General features: G+C 31.6%; 1 protein-coding gene and 1 long non-coding RNA gene across 3 annotated transcripts in view; both read right to left on the bottom strand.

Annotated features, from left to right (window-relative positions):
• Positions 1 to 1,734: 1,734 nt before the first annotated feature.
• Positions 1,735 to 4,052, bottom strand: LOC145249677 (uncharacterized). The gene is made up of 2 exons (XR_013863561.1): positions 3,318 to 4,052; positions 1,735 to 1,812 (listed from the first exon to the last, which is right to left on the bottom strand). It is a non-coding gene; the product is annotated as an uncharacterized LOC145249677 (long non-coding RNA).
• Positions 4,053 to 18,779: 14,727 nt separating this feature from the next.
• LOC145249675 (fatty acid binding protein 1-A, liver-like) overlaps positions 18,780 to 24,420 on the bottom strand; it is a 38,753-nt gene continuing 33,112 nt past the window's right edge. For both annotated transcript variants that reach the window (XM_080111464.1, XM_080111463.1), the window contains exons 4-5: positions 22,457 to 22,564; positions 18,780 to 18,993 (exon numbers count right to left, since the gene is read on the bottom strand). In XM_080111464.1, coding sequence (XP_079967590.1) covers positions 18,943 to 18,993; positions 22,457 to 22,564 — 159 coding nt within the window. In that variant the 3' untranslated portion in view covers positions 18,780 to 18,942. The remainder of the gene's footprint in view (positions 18,994 to 22,456; positions 22,565 to 24,420) is intronic.

The raw sequence follows: 24,420 nt of genomic DNA, 5'->3' as shown, positions 1-24,420 counted from the left end.
TGAAATAACTGCACAGTCGGTAGCAGAGGCATTTATCAATGCATGGATATCCAGATTTGGAGTCCCACTGCATGTGGTAACTGACAGAGGTAGTCAGTTTGAGAGCGAGTTGTTCCACGAATTAGCCAAGGTAGTAGGTTTTTACCGATTGAGGACAACTTCGTATCACTCTCAAAGTAACGGGATGATCAAAAGAGCACACCGTACTCTTAAAACAGCTATAATAGCTCGTAAAGAATCATGGATGAAAGCCATACCGGTGATTCTACTTGGTATACGTAGCACCCCTAACGAATCAGGTTTTTCCCCTTTTACATCTGTTACTGGAGCTCCGATATTGATTCCTCAGCAGTTAATACACAAACGGAGAGCAGGAGAGACTCCAGTTAATAATAAGTACATACGTAATTTGTGTGAATGGATGTCCCAAATTGATGTACTCGACAATGGAAAAGGACATATCCACGACAATTCAAAAACTTTCATACCAAAAACCTTACGGTCTTGTGAAAAAGTATGGCTCAGGGTCGATCAAGTTAGAAAACCGTTAGAAGCACCTTTACTCAGGTCCTTATGAAGTCTTGACTCGATCAGACAAGCATTTCCAGATAGACATGAACAACGGTACTCACACACACGTATTGATAGATAGATTAAAACCGTATATAGAACCAACTATTAGTAATAAAATTAGACAGACGGAGAAGTCACAGACAGATAAAGTTAATACTAGTGATAAGATTATTAGGACAGACGATACTGACAAAGTCGAAGATGGAATTGCTACTGACACATATAAGTCTAGAGCAGGAAGGAAGGTGACACGGAAGAAGAAAAACGAATACTTTTATTTTTAAACAAAGAACAGATTTAATAATTGGGTATAAGTTACTTAACTCCGTTAATTGGAGGGGGACTCTTGTAGCGAGCTACTACTACGATGCTATGCTGTATTCTCACCTTAGTTCTCTCTTTCTCCCTACTCTTTTCTCTTTTCCTTTCTTTCTTCTTATACGTCATCAGAGGTTCCAGCCAATGAAAAGCGAGAACGGTTTACGTGGGACATTCGAGTGAAGGAAACGTCCTTACTTCCACAGCGACTAGAGACAGAACACACGCCTCACTCCTCAGCTCCCATTAGGTAGCCAAGAGGAGCATTGAACATTAATACAGACTTTACAAAATGCACAGTCTTTCTTTGTAACCCGAGTTTCGGGAAAACACACATATATATGGGATATATAAAACCTCATGAATTCATAACAAAGTCGCATTACACGTCCTCATTTTTATAAGAAGACAATGTCTTCTTTTACCAGTATTTCTTTCTATTTCAGCGCTCCCTCCAGTTCTCCCTGTTATCGGAGGCGCCCCGAAGTGGGAGCCTACAAAAATGGTGACCTCTAATTAGTACCCATGTTAATGTATGATAATAATACCATATATACATTAAAACAAGAGTTCATAAGAAGAAATATTTAAAAAAAAAAAAATAAAAAAACATGCAAAAAAAAAAAATTTAGGCCGTAGCAATTTGCTACCACAAAATGTTCCTTGACTGAAAGTTGGTCCTTGCACTTCGTAGGGCTGCCGTTCGCAAATATAACAAGGTATCGTTATTTTATTTTTTTTTTTTTTGTTACTCAAAAAAAAAATCGCAAATATTTTACCTTGTTGCGAAAAGAGTTTTCACTGTAACGGTAGGGGCCAAAATGAGGACTAGAGAACAACTGATGAAGAAAATATAATTTTTATTTTCCACGTGGTCGCACCACCACCGCATTCGCAGTTTACAATTCTTCAACGTGAAAACTGAAATAACCAAAATAAATGCAAAGAGTAGAGAAGAATACCTAATAACAATGTCCAGTAAATTTGAGGGTACTGGTAGCAGTTTTAGTTCCATGCCGAACACCATAAAAAAAAACTGAGTTCTCCCTCTCCCTACGCATGCGCAAAGGACATGTTTTAGTTGCCATTTTTTTTTATTAATAAATGTTTAGTAATTTTTAAAAAGGCGATAAAATTATAATTAATAAATGTGTAGTAATTTCATTTATTTCAATATTCCTAAACAGTAACGACTTTTTCTTTTTGTTTTTTTAATAGCATTTTCTTTTTAAATGACGACGTTTTACTGTCTATGTCTCACTTTTATCGACTTTTTCTTTTCATTAAAAAAAAAATGTAAATATAAAATGTAAATATAAAAAAAATTATTACTAATAAATGTGGTAATCGTGAAGAAAGAGAGAGCCTGTTTCCTCCGTTTGACTATAGGTGGCGTTACTGTCTGTCCACCCAGTTACGGAAGCACAAAATGTTTTCAATGCCACTCTTGAAATAAAAATAAATGTTTTTGTTATATTTTAATTTTAAACGTGTTTTTTTTTTTTTTTTTTTTTTTTTGCAAACATATTTAAGTTTTATTTTTTCAAACATATTTACGTTTTGTTGCTTGTTTATTTTCAAACATTTACGTTTTTTTTTTGTTTGTTTTTTTGCAAGCATAAACTAAATATTTTTAAATATTTTTCTTTTTGAAAAGTTTGCTTATGCACTTATTGTACCGGTACCGCGCTATTTCTTAATAGTAGTTTCAAGTAAGATTCAGGTTTTACAATATCCTTTTTCAAATATATATATAAATACTCGCGGAAAAGGTAAAATAAGTGCAGAAAATTAAAAAAAAAAAAAAAAAAAGGGAGGGGCTCATAAAAAAGATTTTTAAAAAAAAAAAAACGTTGATTTTTTTTTTAATCATAAGAGCGTAAAAAATACTCGCCGAAAAACGGTTGTATGTTTAAAAGAAAAATATAGCAAAAACAAACGTAAATGTTTGGAAAAATAAAACTTATATATGTTTGCAAAAACAAAAAAAAACGTAAATGTTTGAAAAAAAATAAAACTTAAAACTGTTTGCAAAAAAAAAAAAAAAAAAAACATGTTTAAAATTAAAATATAACAAAAACATTTATTTTTATTTCAAGGGTAGCATTATATACATTTTGTGCTTCCGTAACGGGGTGGACAGACAGTAACGCCACCTATAGTCAAACCGAGGAAACAGGCTCTCTCTTTCTTCACGATTGCCATAAATGTGTAGTGATTTCATATATTTCAATATTTATAAACAGTAAAACTTATTTAAAAAAGTCGATAAAAATTCATGATCGTTTAGTTACCATGGCAACTAAAACATGTTATTTGCAGGAGAGGGAGAACTCAGTTTTTTTTTATGGTGTTCGGCATGGAACTAAAACCGCTACCAGTACCAATTTGAGAAATGATTTGAATGAAATTCTTCGTTTCCTCACCTCTTTTATGCCTCAAGTTGACCCACATGCATCAGGATGTTTGCTAACAGCGCGCCATTCTCGACTCTATGCGTGAAACGGTGTTTACGGTGATTTTTGCCTTACGTAGATTTGGGCCGCGCAAAGAGGTTTAATTTGTTTCCGTTTACAATAATACAATTACAATTACAATTCAGTCATAGCTGTCAAAATAATGCCCGCAAAAAAAAAAAAAAAAAAAAGACCAAATTAATGTAAGGGAGACAGCTTATACTAAACTATAAAGTTATTTCCCTTTTGTACTAAGTGTTTAAATTGGAAAAGGAAGTAACGACTGTTAAATGTTTTTGAAGCTAACATATGACTCGTGGGATAGGTTCTTATGAGTAGAAGATAATTTCAAAACTACACCAACTTCACTAAGTACATATTTACAAAACGAGTTTGGATGTTGTTGCAGTTTGGATGTCATTTGACCGTCAGCTAAGTTATCCGTTCCAGTGGCGTAGCTAAGAGTGAGGGGTGGGGGAGGTCGCCCCGGGTGACAGCCAGAGAGGTGACAAAATTTCATTCCAAAAATATTTTCAGCCAGGCTAAGGCGCGAAAATAATCGGGAATAGAATTTATTTATCATATATTATGTAATTTTTAAGTTTTTGATTAAAAATAATCGTTTCGAAAACATAAAAAAAAAAATTGGTAAAATGAAGAATTACTTCAGTACCCTCGAAAATTCCTTTAAAATTTCCACTTTTATCCGTTTTCGTTGGCGCTGAAAACGGAAATAACCTTTAAAATTACGGCAAACGAGTAGTTTCCAATATATGAAGAAATGGTAGTGGTCTAGAAGTGGGGGGTTCATTTTTCTATAATAATTTAACGTCAAATGAATGGGCACCCACTTTATGACCACATGGGGGGGGGCAACGTACAATGAACACAATTTAACGTAAAATACTATTAACGTTTAACATTCCAGGAAACAAGTGGCTTCAAACAGAAATTTTTATCGACTTTTCCAACAGAAACAAGTAGCTTCCATGAAGGAATTTAGGAAAACTCGTCCCGGGAAAACTCGTCTCCGGAAAACTCCTCTCCGGAAAACTCGTCTCCGGAAAACTGGTCCCCTTTCGCTAGGTAGGAAAACTGGTCCCTTATTGAATAAATGTCGATTGAAAACACATTTTATGATCGTTCTTGTAGGAGATATTGTTTTTTAAAATAGACTATAACCCCCATAATATTTTAAAAAAAATATTTTTACTTGTTTAATGTTTTTTTTTGTTTTTTTTTCAATAAAATCGGGGTTTGTATTACTGTACACATAGATTCGAAAAAGTTGTCAAAAAACAAATATATAACAAATAAATGTTATCAAAGGCAAGATAAATTACTTTTCTACCAAACTGGATATAATTTTCGTGTTTTATTCAATTTAACATGTTTATTCAGCTCGAAAAGCATACAGAATAATAAACTAGACAAAATACTGTTAGAGATTTGCTCAATATATGTTACCGTGACATAACTTGACATATATTCGGTGGTTTTTTAATAGTATTTTGTCTAGTTTATTATTTATAACACCTTTTCCCGAACTTACCGTGTTAAAGAGAGAGTCGGCCGCCATTTTGAATTTTCCAATACATCGGTAAACACTGTATGTTTTTTGAGCTGAATAAACATGTTAAATTGAATAAAAACACGAAAATTATATCTAGTTTGATAGAAAAGTAATTTATCTTGCCTTTGATAACATTTATTTGTTATATATTTGTTTTTTGACAACTTTTTCGAATCTATGTGTACAGTAATACAAACCCGAACGGGAAATAATGTCCGGTATATCACATCTTAGGTGTCTTAATAATCGCTAAAAAATAGAAAATTAAAGAAATTACTGAGGGAGATTTGGTTTTAAAAAGAAAATAATAAATTTTAATATTTTTAAAAATATAATTTAGAGACAGAGACAGCGGGGGGGGGGGTAAAAACTATATCTCCCTCCGAAAAACAACCAACAAAAAATGAAATTAAAAAGATTCTTGATAAACGATAGCGGGGTTTTCAAGAAAATTGATTAATAAATTTATTTAGTGACTACTTTTTCTCTTAATGATTGATTTTAGAATTTTGAAGTAAAAATTTTAAAAAATTAAAAATTAGTTAACGAGAGATTGTTAGCACATCATGGCATCTCTCGCGCCAAAAAAATATTTCGTTTTTAATTTATTAGTTAATTTTTGCAAAATTTGACAGGACGACAATAAATGTTGATAATTGATAAAATTATAATTTTAAATAACGCTTGAGTGCATTTGGTATGAGAGAAAACAAATACATAACAACAAAAAACTATCATAATTAAAAAACAAAAACAAAAAAGTAACGAAAAATCGAATCGCTCCCTGTTTTTTAATTTTTTGGTTTTGTTTTTAATTTTTGTTTTTATGACTCCAAAAAACATCGTTAAAATAAGAACAAAAAAAAAATTGTAATTAACTTTGTATGAACATAATAAACGCTTTAATATAAGTGAAACCACTAAGAACTTAGCCAGTTAGGTAGAAAACGGACACTTAGAAAATCGATTTTATTTTTAAAAAAAAAACAAAAAAAAAACATTAAACAAGTAAAAATATTTTTTTTAAATATTAGGGGGGGGGGCTATAGTTTATTTTAAAAAACAATATCTCCTTCAAGAACGATCATAAAATGTGTTTTCAATCGATATTTATTCAATAAGGGACCAGTTTTCCTACCTAGCGAAAGGGGACCAGTTTTCCGGAGACGAGTTTTCCTGAGACGAGTTTTCCCGGGACGAGTTTTCCGGGCACCTCCATGAAGAAATACACCCACTTTGTGGCCACTTTTTTTTTTGCGGGGGGGGGGGGCTGCCGGTTTATGTTTTTCGAGAGGAATATTCAATTATAAAACTTGTATAGTTTTAACAGATGCTTTGCTTCTCTGCAGTTTAACTAACCGTTTTAACGTAAGTAACGCGAACGCGCGACATTAACTGTTTACATTTGGTGGGCGGCGGTGGAGGGGGTTGTGGCGTTAAACACTCAATGTCGCGCGTTGGTTAGTTAAACTGCAGAAGCACCTAATTGAATATCCCTCTCGAAAAACGTAAATCGGCAGCCCCCCCTCCCCATGCTTCATGGAAGCTACTTGTTTCCTAGAATGTTAAACGTTAATAGTATTTTATGTTAAATTGTGGTCATTGTACGTTGCCCCCCATGTGGCCATAAAGTGGGTGCCCATTTGACGTTAAATTATTATAGAAAAATGAACCCCCACTTTTTGACCATTAACATTTCTTCATATCTTGGAAACTACTCTTTTGCCGTAATTTTAAAGGTTATTTCCGTTTTCAGCGACCCCGAAAACCTCCAAAAGTAGAAATTTTAAAGGAATTTTCGAGGGTGGAGTAATTCTTCATATTTATCAAAAAATTGAAGTCATTGGAGAATCTTTTCATAATAAGAACAGAGTAGTTAAAAATTAAAACACACTTATTATTAGTTGTTCTTATCAGCAGTCAAGGTTTTTTTTTCTTGCTAGGCTGTACAGTAAGAGTGTCAGAAATCGCCATTAAAAACGTGTGATAAAAACTTAAATAATTAGACTTACTATCTTTCGAAGCTTATAACTACTTGAAAAATGTAATTCAATTTCTTTTCAATAAAAGGAGCAAAGACCAAATTTTAAAATGATAACAGGTTTAATAGCAAAATATGCCATATTTTTTTTTTAATCGGTTTTCTTTAAAAAAGATTTCAAGAAAATCAACAAATTTTTTTAATATAATATATATATTCCAAAAAATCACTTACCTATAGAAAATACTAATCAATGAGTACTTCCATTTTTCATTGTTAAGAATTTGTCCATATTTATATTTTATATTCCATGTCCTTTTTAAATGAAATACTTTTTTAAGCAAGGATTCTCTTGCTGGTTGTAAACAAAAGTCAATATGGGCCACCATGACTTGAAAAATGATCATATTTCACTTATCAGTTTTTGCCATTAAAAAAAATTCCACTCAACCAATTTTCCATTTTTTTTTAAATTTTCTTAAAGAATACATCAGTTTTTAATTTAATATATTTTATTTCTTCTTTATGGAGTGATTGTTTTGTTCTTTTTTTAATCTAAAAAAAACATTGAATTAAGCAGAAAAAAATTGTTGTAGGTATTCAATGCTTGCAGGACAAAATTTAAAAAATTGTGAGGTTTCACTTAAAAAAAAAATTAATGTGGTTTAAAAAAAAAAGGTTTTAAATTTTTGACTTTACAGGTAAATTTGCACTAAACTATTCTTTTTGTTTGTTTGTTTTAAATTAAATTGTTTTATTTATTTATTTTATCTTCAATTTGCGATATATAAATCTGAGGTGAGAAAATTAATTATTTTCATTTTAATAGACATTTCAAAATGGGGGGTTAATTTAAAAAAACGTTTGTCTAGAATATTATATTTGATTTACTGGAAAGAGCATAAAATTTCACATTAAACCTGCAAATATTGTAAAAATTTAAAACAATAGAAAAATTTTGCAATAAATTGAAAAAAATTTAACTCTAAAATTCAATTTATTTTATTACATAAAAAAATGGCTGTATTTCTATTATTTTTCAAAGAACTTTAATAGTTTATTTTGGAAGTATATTCCGTAAAGAAATTAAACAAACCACGATTACAAGACTGTGCTGTTGATAGCAGCGAAGTGAAAAAGAAAAAAAAAACTTGAAAAACTCTTGCAAATTGTGACTGTGACACTGAAAAAAAAAATTGAACTATGATAAAATTGATGGAAAGAAATTGGAAAAAGGGGAATAACTCTTATAAAGCCTTGAAAAAAATCGAGTAATTTTATTTTGGAAAAAAATGGGACAAAACTTTTAAACAAGGGAAGTAACTCTTATGAGCTAATTGATGAACTTAATGCATTTTATTGAGTGACAATTTTTAAATGATGATCTTATCTTTCAATTATTAATGTGAATTGAAAAAAATATGCAAACAAAGAGAAAAAATTTGCATGTAGAAAAAAAAAACTGTATTAGCCCTGACGAACTTTTACATTTTTGATGATTTTACGAACTTTTTTTTAATTGACTTTCTTATGGACTTTAGAATGAAAAGGGGGAGAACCCTGCATAAAAAGGGTGGAGATGGGATTGTTATATGCTATTTTTTTGACGGGTAATTTGAGGATGGAGAGAGGGGTCTGTGGAAAAAATTTGATGGCGAACTGTGAAAAGGGATGGAGTGGTGTGTTAAGGAATTAGACTCCATTGGTTCTACGAAGCAATATAGTCTAATGGGGGCGAATGTGACGTAATTCCCCATTGAGGAGCTTTAGAACTACGCTGAGATAGCTTATCATTCCTGGTTGACGCCAGATAACCAAATGGATTTAATGATAGAGAAGATAAATATATATATTTTATTTCATGTCAAAATAGATATTGTTTGAAACAAGAGAAATATATTTTAGCAGGTAAAAGTTGATGACAGGAAATTTCACGTATAACATTGTCTGGCCTTAGTGAACTCAAGGTCGGATGTCAGAATTGACATCTGGCCTTGGAAATCGTGAGACCTAAAATTCAGATTTCAGGTATGGGAATTGTGCCCACGCAGGGACTTTCGATTTCGTGGCAAAATCTTATTGGTTGGGGGGAAGTTTCCACCCCATCCACGTATCTTACTATATATATGATTGTTGTGCTAAAATTAGTGAGTTGGAGTTAGAGAAGAAGAGATCGCTTGTTGACTTCGAGAAGAACAGACCGTATAGATATGTGACCTCTCCCCTCCTTATCCAATCGCCTGTCGCTGTCTGTGAAGAGATTTGAGACTTTGAAAAAGATTGCAAAAAAACTGAATGATATTTGTAAAAACATTTGTACATAAGTTTGAAAATTAACACTGTAGATTAGTCTACATGAGTTGTCTTTCTTCCTGCCTGCGGCTTTGATATTCGCTTTCAGCATACCAGATTTCATGTAACAACCTCAGAGAAGACTAGACGACACGAGCCGAGAATTCAGATAAACCTAACCACCTTCTCACAGAGAGGGGTTACACTTGATGTCCTTGAAACGGTTTTTCCTACATTAACTTTTTTAACAAAAGATCGGGACCACGGTCTGCCCCTTACACATATCATTTTTGTCGGATTTATTGTTTTTATTTATGTATTAATTTATTTATGCGTTCATCATCATCATTAAGACCAGGCATCCTTAAAAAAGGTTTTTCTTATATGAACTTTTTAACAGAAGATCGTGACCAAGGTCTGCCCATTACACGTATCGTTTCTGTCAGATGTATTTTTTTTATTTATGTATTAATTTATTTAAATTGATTTGAGCATGAATAAGCAAAAGCAAATTAATTAAATTAATTCAATTGGTCCCACCATCACCGTCCTCGCGATCGCTGGGGAGTTCTGTTGTTTTGGACGCTCCTTTGGTTGAGGATTTACACAGACAGCGCAACTCATGACCACCTGTTTTACGTGCCGTGTGTGTTTGGTTTGTTTTTATTCATTTATTGTTGAGATTGTCATGAACAGTGTGTGTCCAGTGCTGTATAACTGGACCCCACTGCGTTGTGGGCCAAGGTTCTTAAACCAAAGGCTAAGGGTGAGGTAACCCTGACAGAAACCATCCAGAGAAGCTTAGGCCCTGTCAGTTGCGGCATGCATGACCTACCATTGTGTGGAATATGCTCTGGTGCCCAGCAACCTAACTCCCAGACATGGATCAAATAGCATTGGGATGGAGAGGGCTCCCATAAGCTGTGGTGAAGGCAATTCTTCTAGGAGGAACAAATATCTGATTTAAAAAACCAGAAAAAGCAGAAGACTAGTACCTGCATTAAGCTGGTCTGCAGTTTGACTTGTTGCTTGCTATCTTACTCTTGCTTGTTGTTGGATCTCAACATTTTGAACTGATTGAGAGACTTAGCTGTCGTACAAAGCTAAAACTTTGCAATAACATCTTTGGATAGATACTCCCTCAGACATTTGTCTAAAAAAAAAAAAAAAAAAAGTCTTGTGACGATGGAAATGTTGTGACACGTGTAGGCCTGAAAGGCTCGAAGCATGTAATAACTGATCTACCATCATTATATGTATGTATGTATCTATGTATGTGTATGTATGTATATGTATATGTGTATGTATGTATATATGTATATGTATGGCGAATGAATTCTTTTTCTGGGTCAATGGCCAACTAGCACCGTGTATATTTGTGTGTGTGTATATGTGTATTGGGGTGGAGAGGGCTCTCGTAAGCCATGGTGAAGCAAATCTCTGATTTAAAAAACCATAAAGCAGAAGACCAGTACCCGCATTAAGCTGGTCTGCAGTTTAATTTGTTGCTGGCTATCTTGCTCTTGCTTGTTGCTGGATCTCAACATTTTGAACCAAGAGAGAGACTTAGCTGTCGTACAAAGCTAAGACTCTGTAACATCATCTTTGTATGGATACTCCCTCAGGTATTTGGGCTCATGGATTTTAAATGTCTGAGAGAGTGGCACTCGTCTGACAAGACGTTGCAATCATCATATGTATGTGTGTGTATATGTATGTATATAGTCATATGTTTGCGTATGTATATATATATGTGTATATGTATATATCTATATATGTGTACGTATATGTATGTGTGTATGTATGTATGTATGTATGTGTATATATGTGTATGTATGTATATATATATATATATGTATATATATGTGTATGTATATATATGTATGTGTATATATGTATGTATACCAATGACCGTCTTCAGTGTGATGTCTGCTTGAGGGTGTGCAAGTCGCTGGCAGGACTAAAAAGTCTTCTTCGAGCACATGGACTTTCAGTGACTGAGGGAGTGGCACTCGTTTGACAAAACGTTGCAATCATGTATGTATGTACCTACATATATCTATAAGAGTTAAGCTAAACACTTTTAAGTAACTTTGATATTTAAAAAAAAAAAAATCAGTTACTTCAACGAGACAAAAACACAGACAAAAAGCAATATCAAATAGTTTAACCTTTCTGTTTTTATAATAAATTATTTAAATATTGGTCAAATCCTATTTCAGCTACCTAAATTGGTTTCAACATTACTCACAAACAACTTATTTTTCTTAAAGTATATTTTAGTAAAAAAATAAAAAATAAAAAAACGTTCTATGAATGCCAGGTAGATCGAATAATTTAATTATACCCCATATTTTCAAATTAAAACACGCTCATCACAATATTCTTATGTGGATCTATATTAAACTTTGTGATATATTTCCATACTATGGAGGCTAGGCGCGGGCGCAAGCCTATAAATTGTATTATACCATTTGCCTTAAAACTGAAATATCCCCACGATTTTATTATACTATCTCTGTTCAGATTAAAACATACTTATCAGATTATTATACCCCCTGCCTCAATTATTCCTAACCCCCAACTAGGTAGCCAGAAAGTGGATGCTCATGTTACATTGACCACAAAAAGTTTTCAGGCAGCTCCTTACAAAAAATACGTTTTCAGACTTCAAAAAAAAAAAAAAAAAAAAAAAGATTATTCCCTTCACTAGGTGACTAGAAAGAGGGGGTTCATTTTACGTTAAATTTATATAGAAAAGTGATCCCAGACTTTTTAATAAAGTAATTTTTTCATATGAAAACTAGTTCTCTGCAACAGTTTCAAATATATTCGTTTTCATGACCCCAAAAACCTATAAAAGTTAAATTGTAATGCTTTTGTTATTTTTTGAGTTGGAAAAATTCTTCACAGAAAACAATTTTTATTGGGGTGCACGGGTTTACCTCTGTTTTCCTTTCAGTATTATAGTAATCGCAGGTAAAATAGAGGCTTGCTTTTAAATATCTTAAAAATTTTAAATTTGAGTGTCTAATTTTGAAAAAAAAAAAAGTCATAATCCAATTATTTGTAAATTGGTTGTCTAAATTTACAGAGTATTTGTCGTAATGCAAAATTTGAATATCATATTTTAAGTTAATATTGTCGTAATGCAAAATTTGAATATCATATTTTAAGTTAATATTGTTGTAACTTCAAAAACGAATATCAAATACTGTTGAGTGCCAAGTTTTCAAAATAAACAGGCATTTCATTTGTTTTCAGAACCGAAACCTGGATAACCATGAAACATCTGAACCGTCCAAGCAGCTATCAACGATGGCAAGCTAAAAAGGCAAAAGAAACAGCACTAAACGACATTTAAGAGTTTTTGCTGAAGGAGATACAGAAACCAGAAACTGTCAAAAGTTTAGATTTTATTGAATATCGCATGAAAAATAGTTCAAAGGCCATTTTTTAAGTGATAGCGAGCAGCAAACTGATATTGAAGATCATTATGATACAGCAATTGCAGCTCGGTCAGAAGAAGAGTTTGAAGCCTCGGCCGCGAGCACTGCCAGTAATTTATCAACATTCAACGATGTGTTATTATGGCAAATTCCTGTGCCTGATAGTGTCAGAATTAATATCATCAAAAGGGGGAGGGAGCCATTCCAGAATAAGCAGGAGCCTTTCAAGTCGGTTAAAAGGCGAGGTGCAAAAGTTAAAATTAATTGTTGGCAACTTTCTACAACCTGATTTTATTCCTCATTGTCAAATGGCAACAGAGTGCTACGATCGTGGATGGTTTACTCGCTGCGTGACAGAAAGTTTTACTGCTTTTGCTGTCGGTTGTTTGCCAAAGATGACAAGGTTCCTGGAATGTCTACTTTCATCACTGGTTTGAAGCTTGGTGGAAGCTAAATCTCTAAACTATTGAGCATGAACAGTCAAAGGATCATCTGTCATGCTGGGAAAAGTGGAAAATGCTGGCTTCAGGACTCCAGCTGCAAAAACTATCAATGCAGTGCACATTTCCCTGATGGAGAAAGAGAAAAAGAAGTTCAGAGACATTCTGTACAGAGTTTTAGAAGTGATACTTTTACTTGCATGACAGAATCTGGCATTTAGAGAACATCATGAGAATACATTTTCATTAAACACAACTTTTTGGAACTTGTCGAATTGTTATCTCACTATGATGTAGTGTTAAAGGAACATCTTTGCAGCCTCCAGCAAAGCACGGACAGTCAGGCAATATGTTTATACATGTCAATATGTTTATACATGTCAATATGTTTATACATGTCAATATGTTTATACATGTCAATATGTTTATACATGTCGCCTGAAACAGAGAAGGAGTTTATTTTTCTTTTGGCAAAACATGTGATTAGAAAACTCGTTGCTGACATCAAGAATGCAAAGTACTTTGGTATACTATTTGACAGCACGCCAGACGTTTCACATGCACAGGACAGCAGAATCGATTAGTGAAGGGCATGGGGGGAAAGAAAGAGGAAAAGAGAAAGATATTTGTTTGTTGTTGACTAACAAAAATTAACTCCAGCACCCATATTAATAACATGTCAACAGAAGTAGGAATAAAGAAAGAATAACTCTCGTTACTGCTTATACAAAACTGCTGACTGGGCATTTTCTCTTCTTTTTGCTATAAACATCGTTCATAAGAGATGAGGACTATGAGACAAAATAAGGGGAGTAAGATATACATGACTGCTGAAAAAACATCCCAAAATATTTTTTCTACCTTCGATTTGTCTTATTTCTGGACGCAAAAAGAAAAGCAAACTAAGCAATTTACTGAGTAAGTTTTTTCAGGTAAATTGAAAATAATTCCTCCCTCACATCGTAATATTTCTTAGATTATTATTATTATTATTATTATTGTGGATCTGCACTCAAAAACCGGCTGCTTGCGCTGACCTCAGCAAAAAGATTTCTGCTCAGTTGAATATAGAGATATTGTCCATCCTTTACACTTCAGATAGACACGAATGACGAGTCGATTATTAGCAGGCTCAAAAACTCTGCCTTAAAAAAATGACTTACACCGGAAAAAGGTCGTGGATAGGATTTACTAAATTTATATATAATGTTAAATTGAATTTTTAAAAAAATTCTTAATGCTACAATATTTTAAGTTATAAATTCATTATATCTTTTACTAAAATATCTTGTCTATTTTTTCCAGCTTTTACAACTAGTCCTTTTACTTTTCTAAGTTTTAACCATATTACTTTTCAATGCTCGCATTTTTCTATGTAATCTATGATTTTTCTAGGCTTTGTTTTGAAATAATATTTTCTTTTTTGTGTTCAATATCATACGCATTGTCAACAATCCATAAAGAAAATTATTACCAACTTCTTAAATTGATCAAATAAAAGATGTAATTAAGTAAATAAACAAAAAAAAGGGACAAAAGAAGAGAGAAAAAATTAACGGGTTACATCATAAGTAAAAAATGATCAGCCATAGCACGGCAAAGAGCATAACTTTTTTTTCACTTTTCTTATATAACCCAAATAAGGCATGCGAGCAACATTTCCACTATGATTTATATGAAGGTGTTGATGACGAAAAAGAATGTCAATGTTGAAAATGTTGCTATGATAACCAACAGCCAATCAGAAGAAACCGTGTGTCACATTCCTTACTTATTCTGAAGACTTTTGAACACCAGTAATTTTATAATTTATTTTAATGAACAAAAATTGAAAATTTTTATTTCAAAATATAGCTGAAAAGGTGACATATGAACTGTAAAAATTGTTTGAAATTTGGTTGCAAAATGAGTGAGCAGTGAAGCTTCAAAGCAGTTCTAACCAACACTTAACTATAGATTCAAACATTAGTGTTTGAATGATAATTCTTGTTCATGTGACTTTATTTTTGCATATTTCCTCTCACGTGATTTGTGTCTCTTTTTCCTATTTAAATATGTTCTTTCTTTTCTTCTATTTATAAGCATTATTGGCCTCCTGCCTTGTTGTTACTGCTACACATTTAATTAAATGAAGCCTTGAAATAGATCTATTTTCGTTTTTCTTACATCAAAATTTATTCGACTAAATTTTTTTTATACTTATTTTTCTCATAAATAAGATTATTCAACTGAACAAGTTGTATCTTCTCCAGATTCTCAGGTTAGTAAGCTTTGAAAACTATGGCATCGTAATTTTGCTTATTTGTCTACTATTGCTCCTTTAAATCCAGAAAAACTCAAAGTTCTGTACTTAAACATTAGTGCTAATGTTGCTGACATTATCAAGGTTTTTTTAAAGTTTGAACATGCTACTAATTACTAAAAGCTGTTTATGACAAGCATCCTAATGTTATTCATGCTAGACATTTACTTTCCATATGCCTATAACATGAAAAGTAGTCCATAGACAAGTATCTTCAGGCTTTGATTCACCTTAACTGTTGCTTTAGGGGTGTTACTGCTTACAGGAATGAATCTGCCGCAATGAATTTATATGTGGCATTCGGTCTTCCGTAATACATGTCAGATTGCTTGAAAATAATACATTCAATCTCAAAGGGGCTACTCATTGTGCTAGAGATTTAGAACAGGTTCACTCAGATTGGATCTGCTGCTGCAACTAAAAATGTGTTTACTGATTCTACCGATGCTCCCATTGCTATTACTATTACTGAAAGACATGTTCACAGACGTTACTAATCCTTGTATAGACAAGGACTCTGTACAATTGTCTGCTGCCCTTCTTACTCATGGCAGGTGTTACAACTGGAGAGATATGTCACTCTAAGGATGATCACCGCGATTGTCCTGCCAATGATAAGGTATGTCAAAACTGAGGTAAACTCAACCATTTTGCCAGTGTTTGCCGTTTTACCTCGGTTGTTGTAGCTGCGTTAAAGATGGTGATAGGTTCCTTCCCATAACTGGTATCTTTGTCAGGTTGCTGTTACATACTTACAGTCGATATACAAATAGTCAAATACAGTAGATTTCCTTTTGCTTTCCGTTGTTGTAATTACTCCTCTCAAACTGCAATTCTGATGCTTGATGACTATTTTCCTCATCCCTATTTACTCATTCCAATTGAAGAATTTTACTTTTGTAAGAGGAATTTTAAAAAATTCTGCGATGACTTGGGATTGGATCCAGCAACACTACTGCTTGTAACCTAAGAGGTAACAATCAATGTGAGCACTATAAAGGCATTAATATTGCATTATTATTATACAATATTGCATTATTATTATTATATAATATTGCATTATGGTATAATATGGTATTATAATGGCATTATTATTATATGATGGCATTTTATTAGCCTTGGAATCACAATGGTTACCCATTGGCAGGACGTTTATGTTCTATTAGTTCTCTATCATGCACCACAATCAATGCCACTCCTTATGAGCGCATGTTCAATTTTGAAAGGTGATCATCTGGCACTGCATTAAATCCAGATGATCATCCTTCCCAAAAATTTTACATATCTTATCTCTTCATAAGTGAGCTACTTCCCCAGTCTAGCAGCACTTGCAAATCAGTCCAGTGACTGGCTTTGTAAAACTTTTCTGGCAACAATCTGTTTCAACGGAAGAGAAATATGCTAACAAATTCTTTATTTTTGCATATGTCCTTTCATATGATCTTGCCATTTGCCTCTTCTACTTTCTTTCTTAAATAAGTTCTCATGTTTTTTTCTATTTATATGCATTCTTAGTCTCTTGCATTCTTGTTGTTGCTACTGTAAATTTAGTTAAAGCCTTTCAGTTTTTCTACTTATATCTTCCTTACCAAACAATAATAAAGCGAACTAAAGGCAGATAACTTTTCAATTTATCCAATCACTTTACATTGGCTCTATTAACTCTTACTGAAAATATGTGTACATCTGTCGTAAAATTACAAATAACAGAACTATTTAATTTCTACAAGAATAATTCTATTTTACTTAAGCCGAAAATGACACACTTATTTGCAAGATATTTCTATTGTGTATTTTGTCAAATGTTTCTTTTAACTGTCAGCCTGTTTCCTGCCATTTTAGTCTCTACATTGTTCTTCAAATTTTCCCCACAACATTAGACACCCACAAATATAAAGACATACAAATACAGACATAACTACCAGTATACAAAGAGATTAGAGGCAGATGACTGTCCCTAGTATTAACTATAGAGATCATTTTAACAAATTCTGTTTGGATTAACTCAAAATCTATAGCAATTCAGAATTCATCTTCATAGTTGAGTGTAAACAAAGAAATAATGGGTCAAAGAAAACTTAGAATGGCTTTGCCAAAGATGACTTTAGAAAAAAAGTTACATTGGTAACAGCATATACGATAGAATTTCAAAGAGATAACCACTTTGAACACCATGATAAACATGCAACTCAAATCTGACATGGAAAATACATGTTGTCTCAAGAATTTGCATTTTGCTATGCAAGATTTTAACTATTCAGAAATTGCTTTTGCAAACTAATTCTTCACACAAATGATACATATTTTATCCCATTAAACCTTCTGCATTTTTTAAAAACCAATTAAGGCATTTTTTTAATAATAAATAAAAATTTGAATAAAAAGATAAATCTCAAAATACAAACTTTCAAACTTGCTTTATTTTAAAAAAAATGTTACTAAATATACAATTTTATTCTATTGGGGTAGGAAAGAGAAATGTATGTTTGTGATTTTATATATTTTTCAAACATATTTTATATATTTTTTCAAACATATTTGCTTATTTAATTAATTGGAATTCTTATTGAGATAAGTAATTTGTATTATTTATCGATTTATTTAATGCGGTTAATCACCTGATGAAGGCTAGGAGAATAGTTGGCCAAAACTTGAAACAACTAAAAGATGAATATAATAATCCGTGATAAATAAATGGATAAATAATATTTGCTTAAATAATTCAATGTCTGCATATTCTGTTTGATCCACCCGAGTTGTTTAGTGAGTTTTTGAAGTTAGTGTTGAAACTGGTTGATGAACTCATCATAGTGTTTGTAACGCTAGCACTTTCAGTTTACTCTGAACCCATTATCGGAAGCTGGGTATCAAATAAAAACTGTAAGCTCTTGAATTTTTTAGTGGGGATTTCTGCAGAACAGCCAAGATTGGTAGTATTAATAAAGCTTTAGTATTATTATAGGTATTTCTAAATGTTTACACTATTGAAAATTCACTTGACTGGCTTTTTGGTTTTCGTGCGTAAGGCTTTCAGTATGTATACTTTTTAGTTTTCTTTACATGTCTGATGATAACACCATCACTGGCATTTAACCTAATATGCTTGATATGTATCACAAACACAACTATTCAAAAACGATCATTACGAAATTTGTTTAAAAACTGATCGAATTAAAAACAATAAAATTTGTAAATGAACAATATGATTTATTTGAATGAAAATATTTTTTCCTTCAAATGAAGCACATGGTTTTGGAATCACAAAAATAATTGTGAATTTCATGAAACTACATCAGTTAAAATTACGTCTGTAGATTTATTGAACTTTCCATTGTTTTGAGATTATTTAATGAAATTGGCATTAAAACTATAATCGATTTATAACAAAGAAAAACTGTCATTTAAAAGATTTTTATTCCCAATAAAAAGATTTCATTGTTTTCAGTTTACAAATATTCTGAAGAAGAGTATCAAATGGTTTTTACAGAGGACAATATTCAACAAGTTGATCGTAACATTATTTTTAGTCACTGATGTATTTTTATTCTGTGGGTCAGTTTACATACGAGTGAAGATCATGTCCATTGTAACTCCTTTGCAGGTGGCAGTCTGAAAATGCAGGCAATAAAAATAAATGTTTAATCATTAAAAACTGAAAGATTTTGTTACAAAAATCATGGAAATATTCTAGAATTTACAACAGAGGAAACACAAACGGTTTTAAAAAAGTCAATAACTGTTACCAAAAGCAATAGCATTACTTTTTACTGGCTTAATTTTTGTCTTTTAAAGTATTTTAAAGCACTTTTATTTGTTTTTTTTATCAATGAATTTGATAAAGATGGCACAAAATTTTACTCAATGTGAAGCCTTGATTTAACAACTCAAAAATTAAACAAAAGCATTTTACCACTGAGCTATAATGTATATATATATATATATATATGATGAATGCTACTTCTTGACATAAACTTGTCACCTTTTCAGGTTGACTTTTATTTAACAATAAAAATAAACAATTACCAAAAATTTACTTTTTTATATAGAAATAAAGAGGTAAATTAAGACATTAAATAAGAATAAACATTAAACAATGATAAGTATATAATTGTATAAAAAAAATAAATATAGAAATAAACCAATGGTAAATGTTACCTTACGCTACAACAGAACACCGACCATTCGAATTTGGTTTGTTAGGGGTACTCGAGGTCGCTGACAATGAATCTGATAATCAAACCCGCCGCAAATTTACCGTTTCCATGGTATGAACCCCTAGACCTTGGGACTATTTTGTGCCATTTCACTGCCTTCGGTAGTGTTTTTCTTACATAATACGTTTGTGTGTGAACGGGCATAGTGGAGTGTCTTATTATATCGTGTAGGAATCTTTAAACGGTCATTTCAAATCAAGTTTTAAAAAAAAAGAAAAAAAGTGGTCTCTTTATGTTTTTTATTTATGTAGTTTAAATGCTTTTTAATTGATCTAAACAAAAAAAAAGTGTTTTCATGAGCGGTTTACAAAAACATTTTTATGTTTTTCTTTCTTTTTTGGGGGTGAGGGTATTCAATTTGTGTAGTTTAGCAGGTGCTTCTGCAGTTTAATTAACCATTTTTCCATAAGTAACATGCCAACACTACCACCGCCCCCAAATGTAAACAGAATTTTTGTGAAATGGTAAATGTGGGTGCGTTACTTTCGGAAAAATGGTTGCTTAAACTGCAGAAGCACCTGTTAATGGAATACCCCCCCCAAAAAAAGAACGAAAAATATAAAAATGTGTTTGCTGCTTATGTTTTTGCAAACCGCTCATGAAAACATTTTTTGATCAATTAAAAAAGCATTAAAACTACGTAGAACAAAAAAAAATGAACCACTTTTTTTAAAACTTTATATTAGAAAAATTCCTATGCGATATGATAAGACACTTCACTACGCCCATTCGCACACGAACATATCATGTAAGAAAAACTCTATTGAAGACGGTGAAATGGCACAAAATAGTTCTAAGGTCTAGGGGTTCATACAATGTAAATGATAAATTTGTAAATGATAAATTTGTGCCGGGTTTGATTGTCAGATTCGTTGTCAGTGATCTCGAATACCCTTAAAAAAAACAAACAAATTAGAATGATCAGTGTTCTGTTGCTGTGTAAGGTAACATTTACCAAATCAATTTATTTAGATTTTAAAAAATTATTGTTAAAAATATTTTTTAAAAAGTCAAATAAATAGGAATAATTTGAGACGATTGAATATAAAAGAGTAAAAATTTAATCAAAAGATTTAGTTATTTTTAAATTTCATTTAGAAATAAGAATATTCTAGAAAGTGGAAGAAAAATCAGTTAGCGATTGAAGCTGCAAAAAAAAAAAAATAATTTTAAAGAGTTATCGAAGAAGAAGAAAAAAAAAATGAATATCAAAAAATAAACAAAACAAGTTATTCCCCTTGAAATTTGATGTTGTATTTTTGTTGAATTAATCATGACTTACTTTTTCTTTATATTTTTTAATATATAAAACAACTGAAATTGATTGTTATTAATTTCATGGTGCATGTTTAATTCATGGTTAAAATATTTGTTTGGACTTTTATCTTCAATGAAAGAAATTTTATGAAAAAAAAAAATCAAATCGTTTTCGAAATTCCCTTCATTGTATTTCCCCTTTTTCGTTGTACCAAATTGTTTTGCTACACAAAAAAACTTTCGATTATATAATGATATATTTCAAAACAACAATTCTATGGGAATCGTTAATCAACATTTTCCTGGAATCGGAAAAAATTTAGGAATCGTCCCAACACTAATTACTGGCATAAAAATACATTTGTTTTGTGTTGGCAAAAGTGCATTGATTTTGATGTTATTTATTTTGTTCATCTGAATTTAGCAGTTAAAAACCGCAAGCACTTTCTTGTCAATATGATATATATACGTATATACACACACATATATACATATAATATACACATACGATGGCTTTCTTCAGTCTTGACAGACTATAAATACCCACTGTAAGGATGCCTGCATATGGAGTCTTTGTGGTAAGAATTGCACAATCTCCAACCACACCTCTCCTGAGTCGAGATTATAAGATACCAGTGGCAAGTGGAGGTTCAGCATGACTAGAAACAATGCCAAGATAAGCGGAGAGCACATACAGTGTCTAGAATTCCCAAATGGTCACCCATCTGGTACTAGGCAGGCCCAAAGTTGCTTAACTTCAGTGATCTGACGAGAATATATATATATATATATATATATATATATATATATATATATATATATATATACTGAAGGTGATTGTTCCATTCTGAAGTGGATTTATTTTTATTACTTGAAAATGAGATGATTATTATCCTTCTGAAGTTGAAAAAGCCATATATTTATCAATCACTATCTTTAGGTCTTTATAACATGTTTATTTATACTAACATTATTGCCTGCATACATATTTTTGCTGAGCACTCTAGTAAGAGATCGAGTGTCGCCGGCAGAATGAAATTACTTCTCGTATGTCACATCACAAGAACGCATTTCTATATTTAAAAGGGTAAATAAGAAAAAGGGGTTTCTTTTTTTCAGTTTTTTTCAGAAGTGGAAACTATAGAAAGAAGGGGAAACAGCAAAAGTACTACAAATGAGAATGGGAAGGGGGTGAATATGTGGAGAGGGAAATAGGGGGGGGTGAACTTTGTTCAGTATTTCCACCAAATTATTTTCTTTCTTGTTGCTCTACAAATGTCTGATATTTTACCCAGAACTGAGAGGGAGCGGGAAGAGAAATCTGATTAGATTTATACTCAGCATATCGCCAATTCCATAATTTGCAAGTATCCATCAGGGTAACCCCCCCCACACACACCATACTCAACTATGTCACTCATTCCCCAATTGATGTTGAATGCATAACGTTGAACAAATAGTATTGAAAAAGAAAAACAGAAGCAAATCGAGATATTTTTTTTTTTTAAATTTCAATTGAAACCATATTTAAATTGGTGAACCTGCAAACCATTCTCTAACACAGGAATAAATATGAACAACTTTGCCCAAATGTTACTCACATTAAACATTTCGTTTCCTTTAACTTCTCGGACAATATCGATGGAAGACTCACTCCATTCAGTGCAAACCTCTTTAATTTTGTTATCGTTTATTAATTCAGTTACCATCTGAAATAAAGAACGATTGAGATGTGTAAAGCCAATCACAAAGCAGGTGATTTTTAGTTTTCATTTAGAAATATATTTTTTTTTACTTTTTCATTTAAGAAATTGTTAAAACTGAACCCCTTTAAAACAAAAATGTTCTTTAAAACAACTTGCACAAATATGTATCTGAGGATATTTGATTATTTAATAATGCAATTTATATTTAACTCCAAAATTAAAATCGAGAATTTGTAGACATGTTTAAGCTGTTTTGTTACCTGTTCATTCCAACAATCACTGCAATAATCAAGAAAGAGAAAAAGGTGTGTGTGTGTATGTGCTTCTCATTCGGAACATTATCTTGATGACCTTTTGTCAATCTTCCTTTTACTAATTCCACAGTTTTATTTTTAATAAATATCTCATAAGATTATTTTGGTGCTGCTTCTAGCAGTATCAGAATTTTTGTAGGAATTTTTGACACCCCTAACACGAAACTGCGAATACAATATAAAAATCTCGTAATTTCTCTGTTAAAAGTAGGTTATTTATTTTCTTTATGGATTATACTTCCAAAATAAACTATTACAGTTGTTTTAAAAGTAATAGAAATATTTTTTTTTTCTTTTAAACAGTAATGAATTTTCCGAACTCAATATTTTTCAATTTTTAAACTTTAAAAATCTATCAAAATTTTTCTATTGATTCTATTTTGACGATATTTTCAGGGTCAATGTGAAATTTTATGTTCTTTCCAATAAATCGAATATAATATTTTAGACAAACGTTTTTTTTTTAAATTCACCCCCCCCCCATTTTTAAGTGTCTATTAAAAAGTAAATAATTAATTTAGTCACCGAAAAGTAAATAATTATTTACTCACAAATTGAAGAGAAAAGGTCAATAAATAATATATTCAAATTAAAAAATAAAAAAACATAGTGTTCTTTTAGAATTTTACCTGTAAAGTTTGAAGTTTAAAACCTTTTTTTTAAACCACGTTATTTGTTTTTTTTTTAATGGAACCTTGGTCCTTGCTCCTTCAATTGAAAAAAAAAAATTAGGGCTTGAATTACATTTTTCGAGAAGTTATAAGCTTGGAAAGACAGGGGGTCGAATAATTCACGCTTCCCATTTTGAAATGTCTAATAATAATTAATTTAGACACCGAAAAGTAAATAATTATTTACTCACAAATTGAAGAGAAAAGGTCAATACATAATATATTCAAATTTAAAACAAAAAATATATACTGTTTTTTAGAAATTTGCCTGTAAAGTCCGAAGTTTAAAACCTTTTTAAAAAAAAACACGTTTTTTTTTTTTTTTTTTTTTTTTTTTTTTTAATGAAACCTTGGTCCTTGCTCCTTTAATTGAAAAAAAAATTAGGGCTTGAATTGCATTTTTCGAGGAGTTATAAGCTTGGAAAGATGGGGTGGAATTATTCACTATTTTCACGAAATTTCTGACACACCTGCTTTGTTAAACATCATTGTATGCTTTGTAGTATGTATGCACATTCTCCACTTGTTGCTGGACTCGAGATACAAATTAGTAAAATCTTAGATTCTATAAGAATGGACACTTTTGAGTGACAAGCAGAACAAGTTACACTTCTTCATTGATTTTCACTGCAGTTTGTGTTCATGGTTCGATACAAAGATTCAATGAATTCTCTATCACTCTATACGTTTGTTCATTCAAATGCTATTCTGGCCAATGGTAGATTAGACAGATAGCATTGCTACTTATTTCTCAACATCTCAAATCATTAGATTCACAATAAAAAATATCCTAAATTATGTGAAAGCAATGTATTTAAATTTAATATTAGGACAAAAGATAAATGTATTTTTAATTGGTTTTAATATCTGGATA

Source organism: Euprymna scolopes, chromosome 28 (assembly GCF_053919585.1).
Source record: "Euprymna scolopes isolate OS-2025 chromosome 28, ASM5391958v1, whole genome shotgun sequence".
NCBI lineage: Eukaryota > Metazoa > Mollusca > Cephalopoda > Sepiida > Sepiolidae > Euprymna > Euprymna scolopes.
This window is presented reverse-complemented; position numbering and strand designations above follow the sequence as displayed.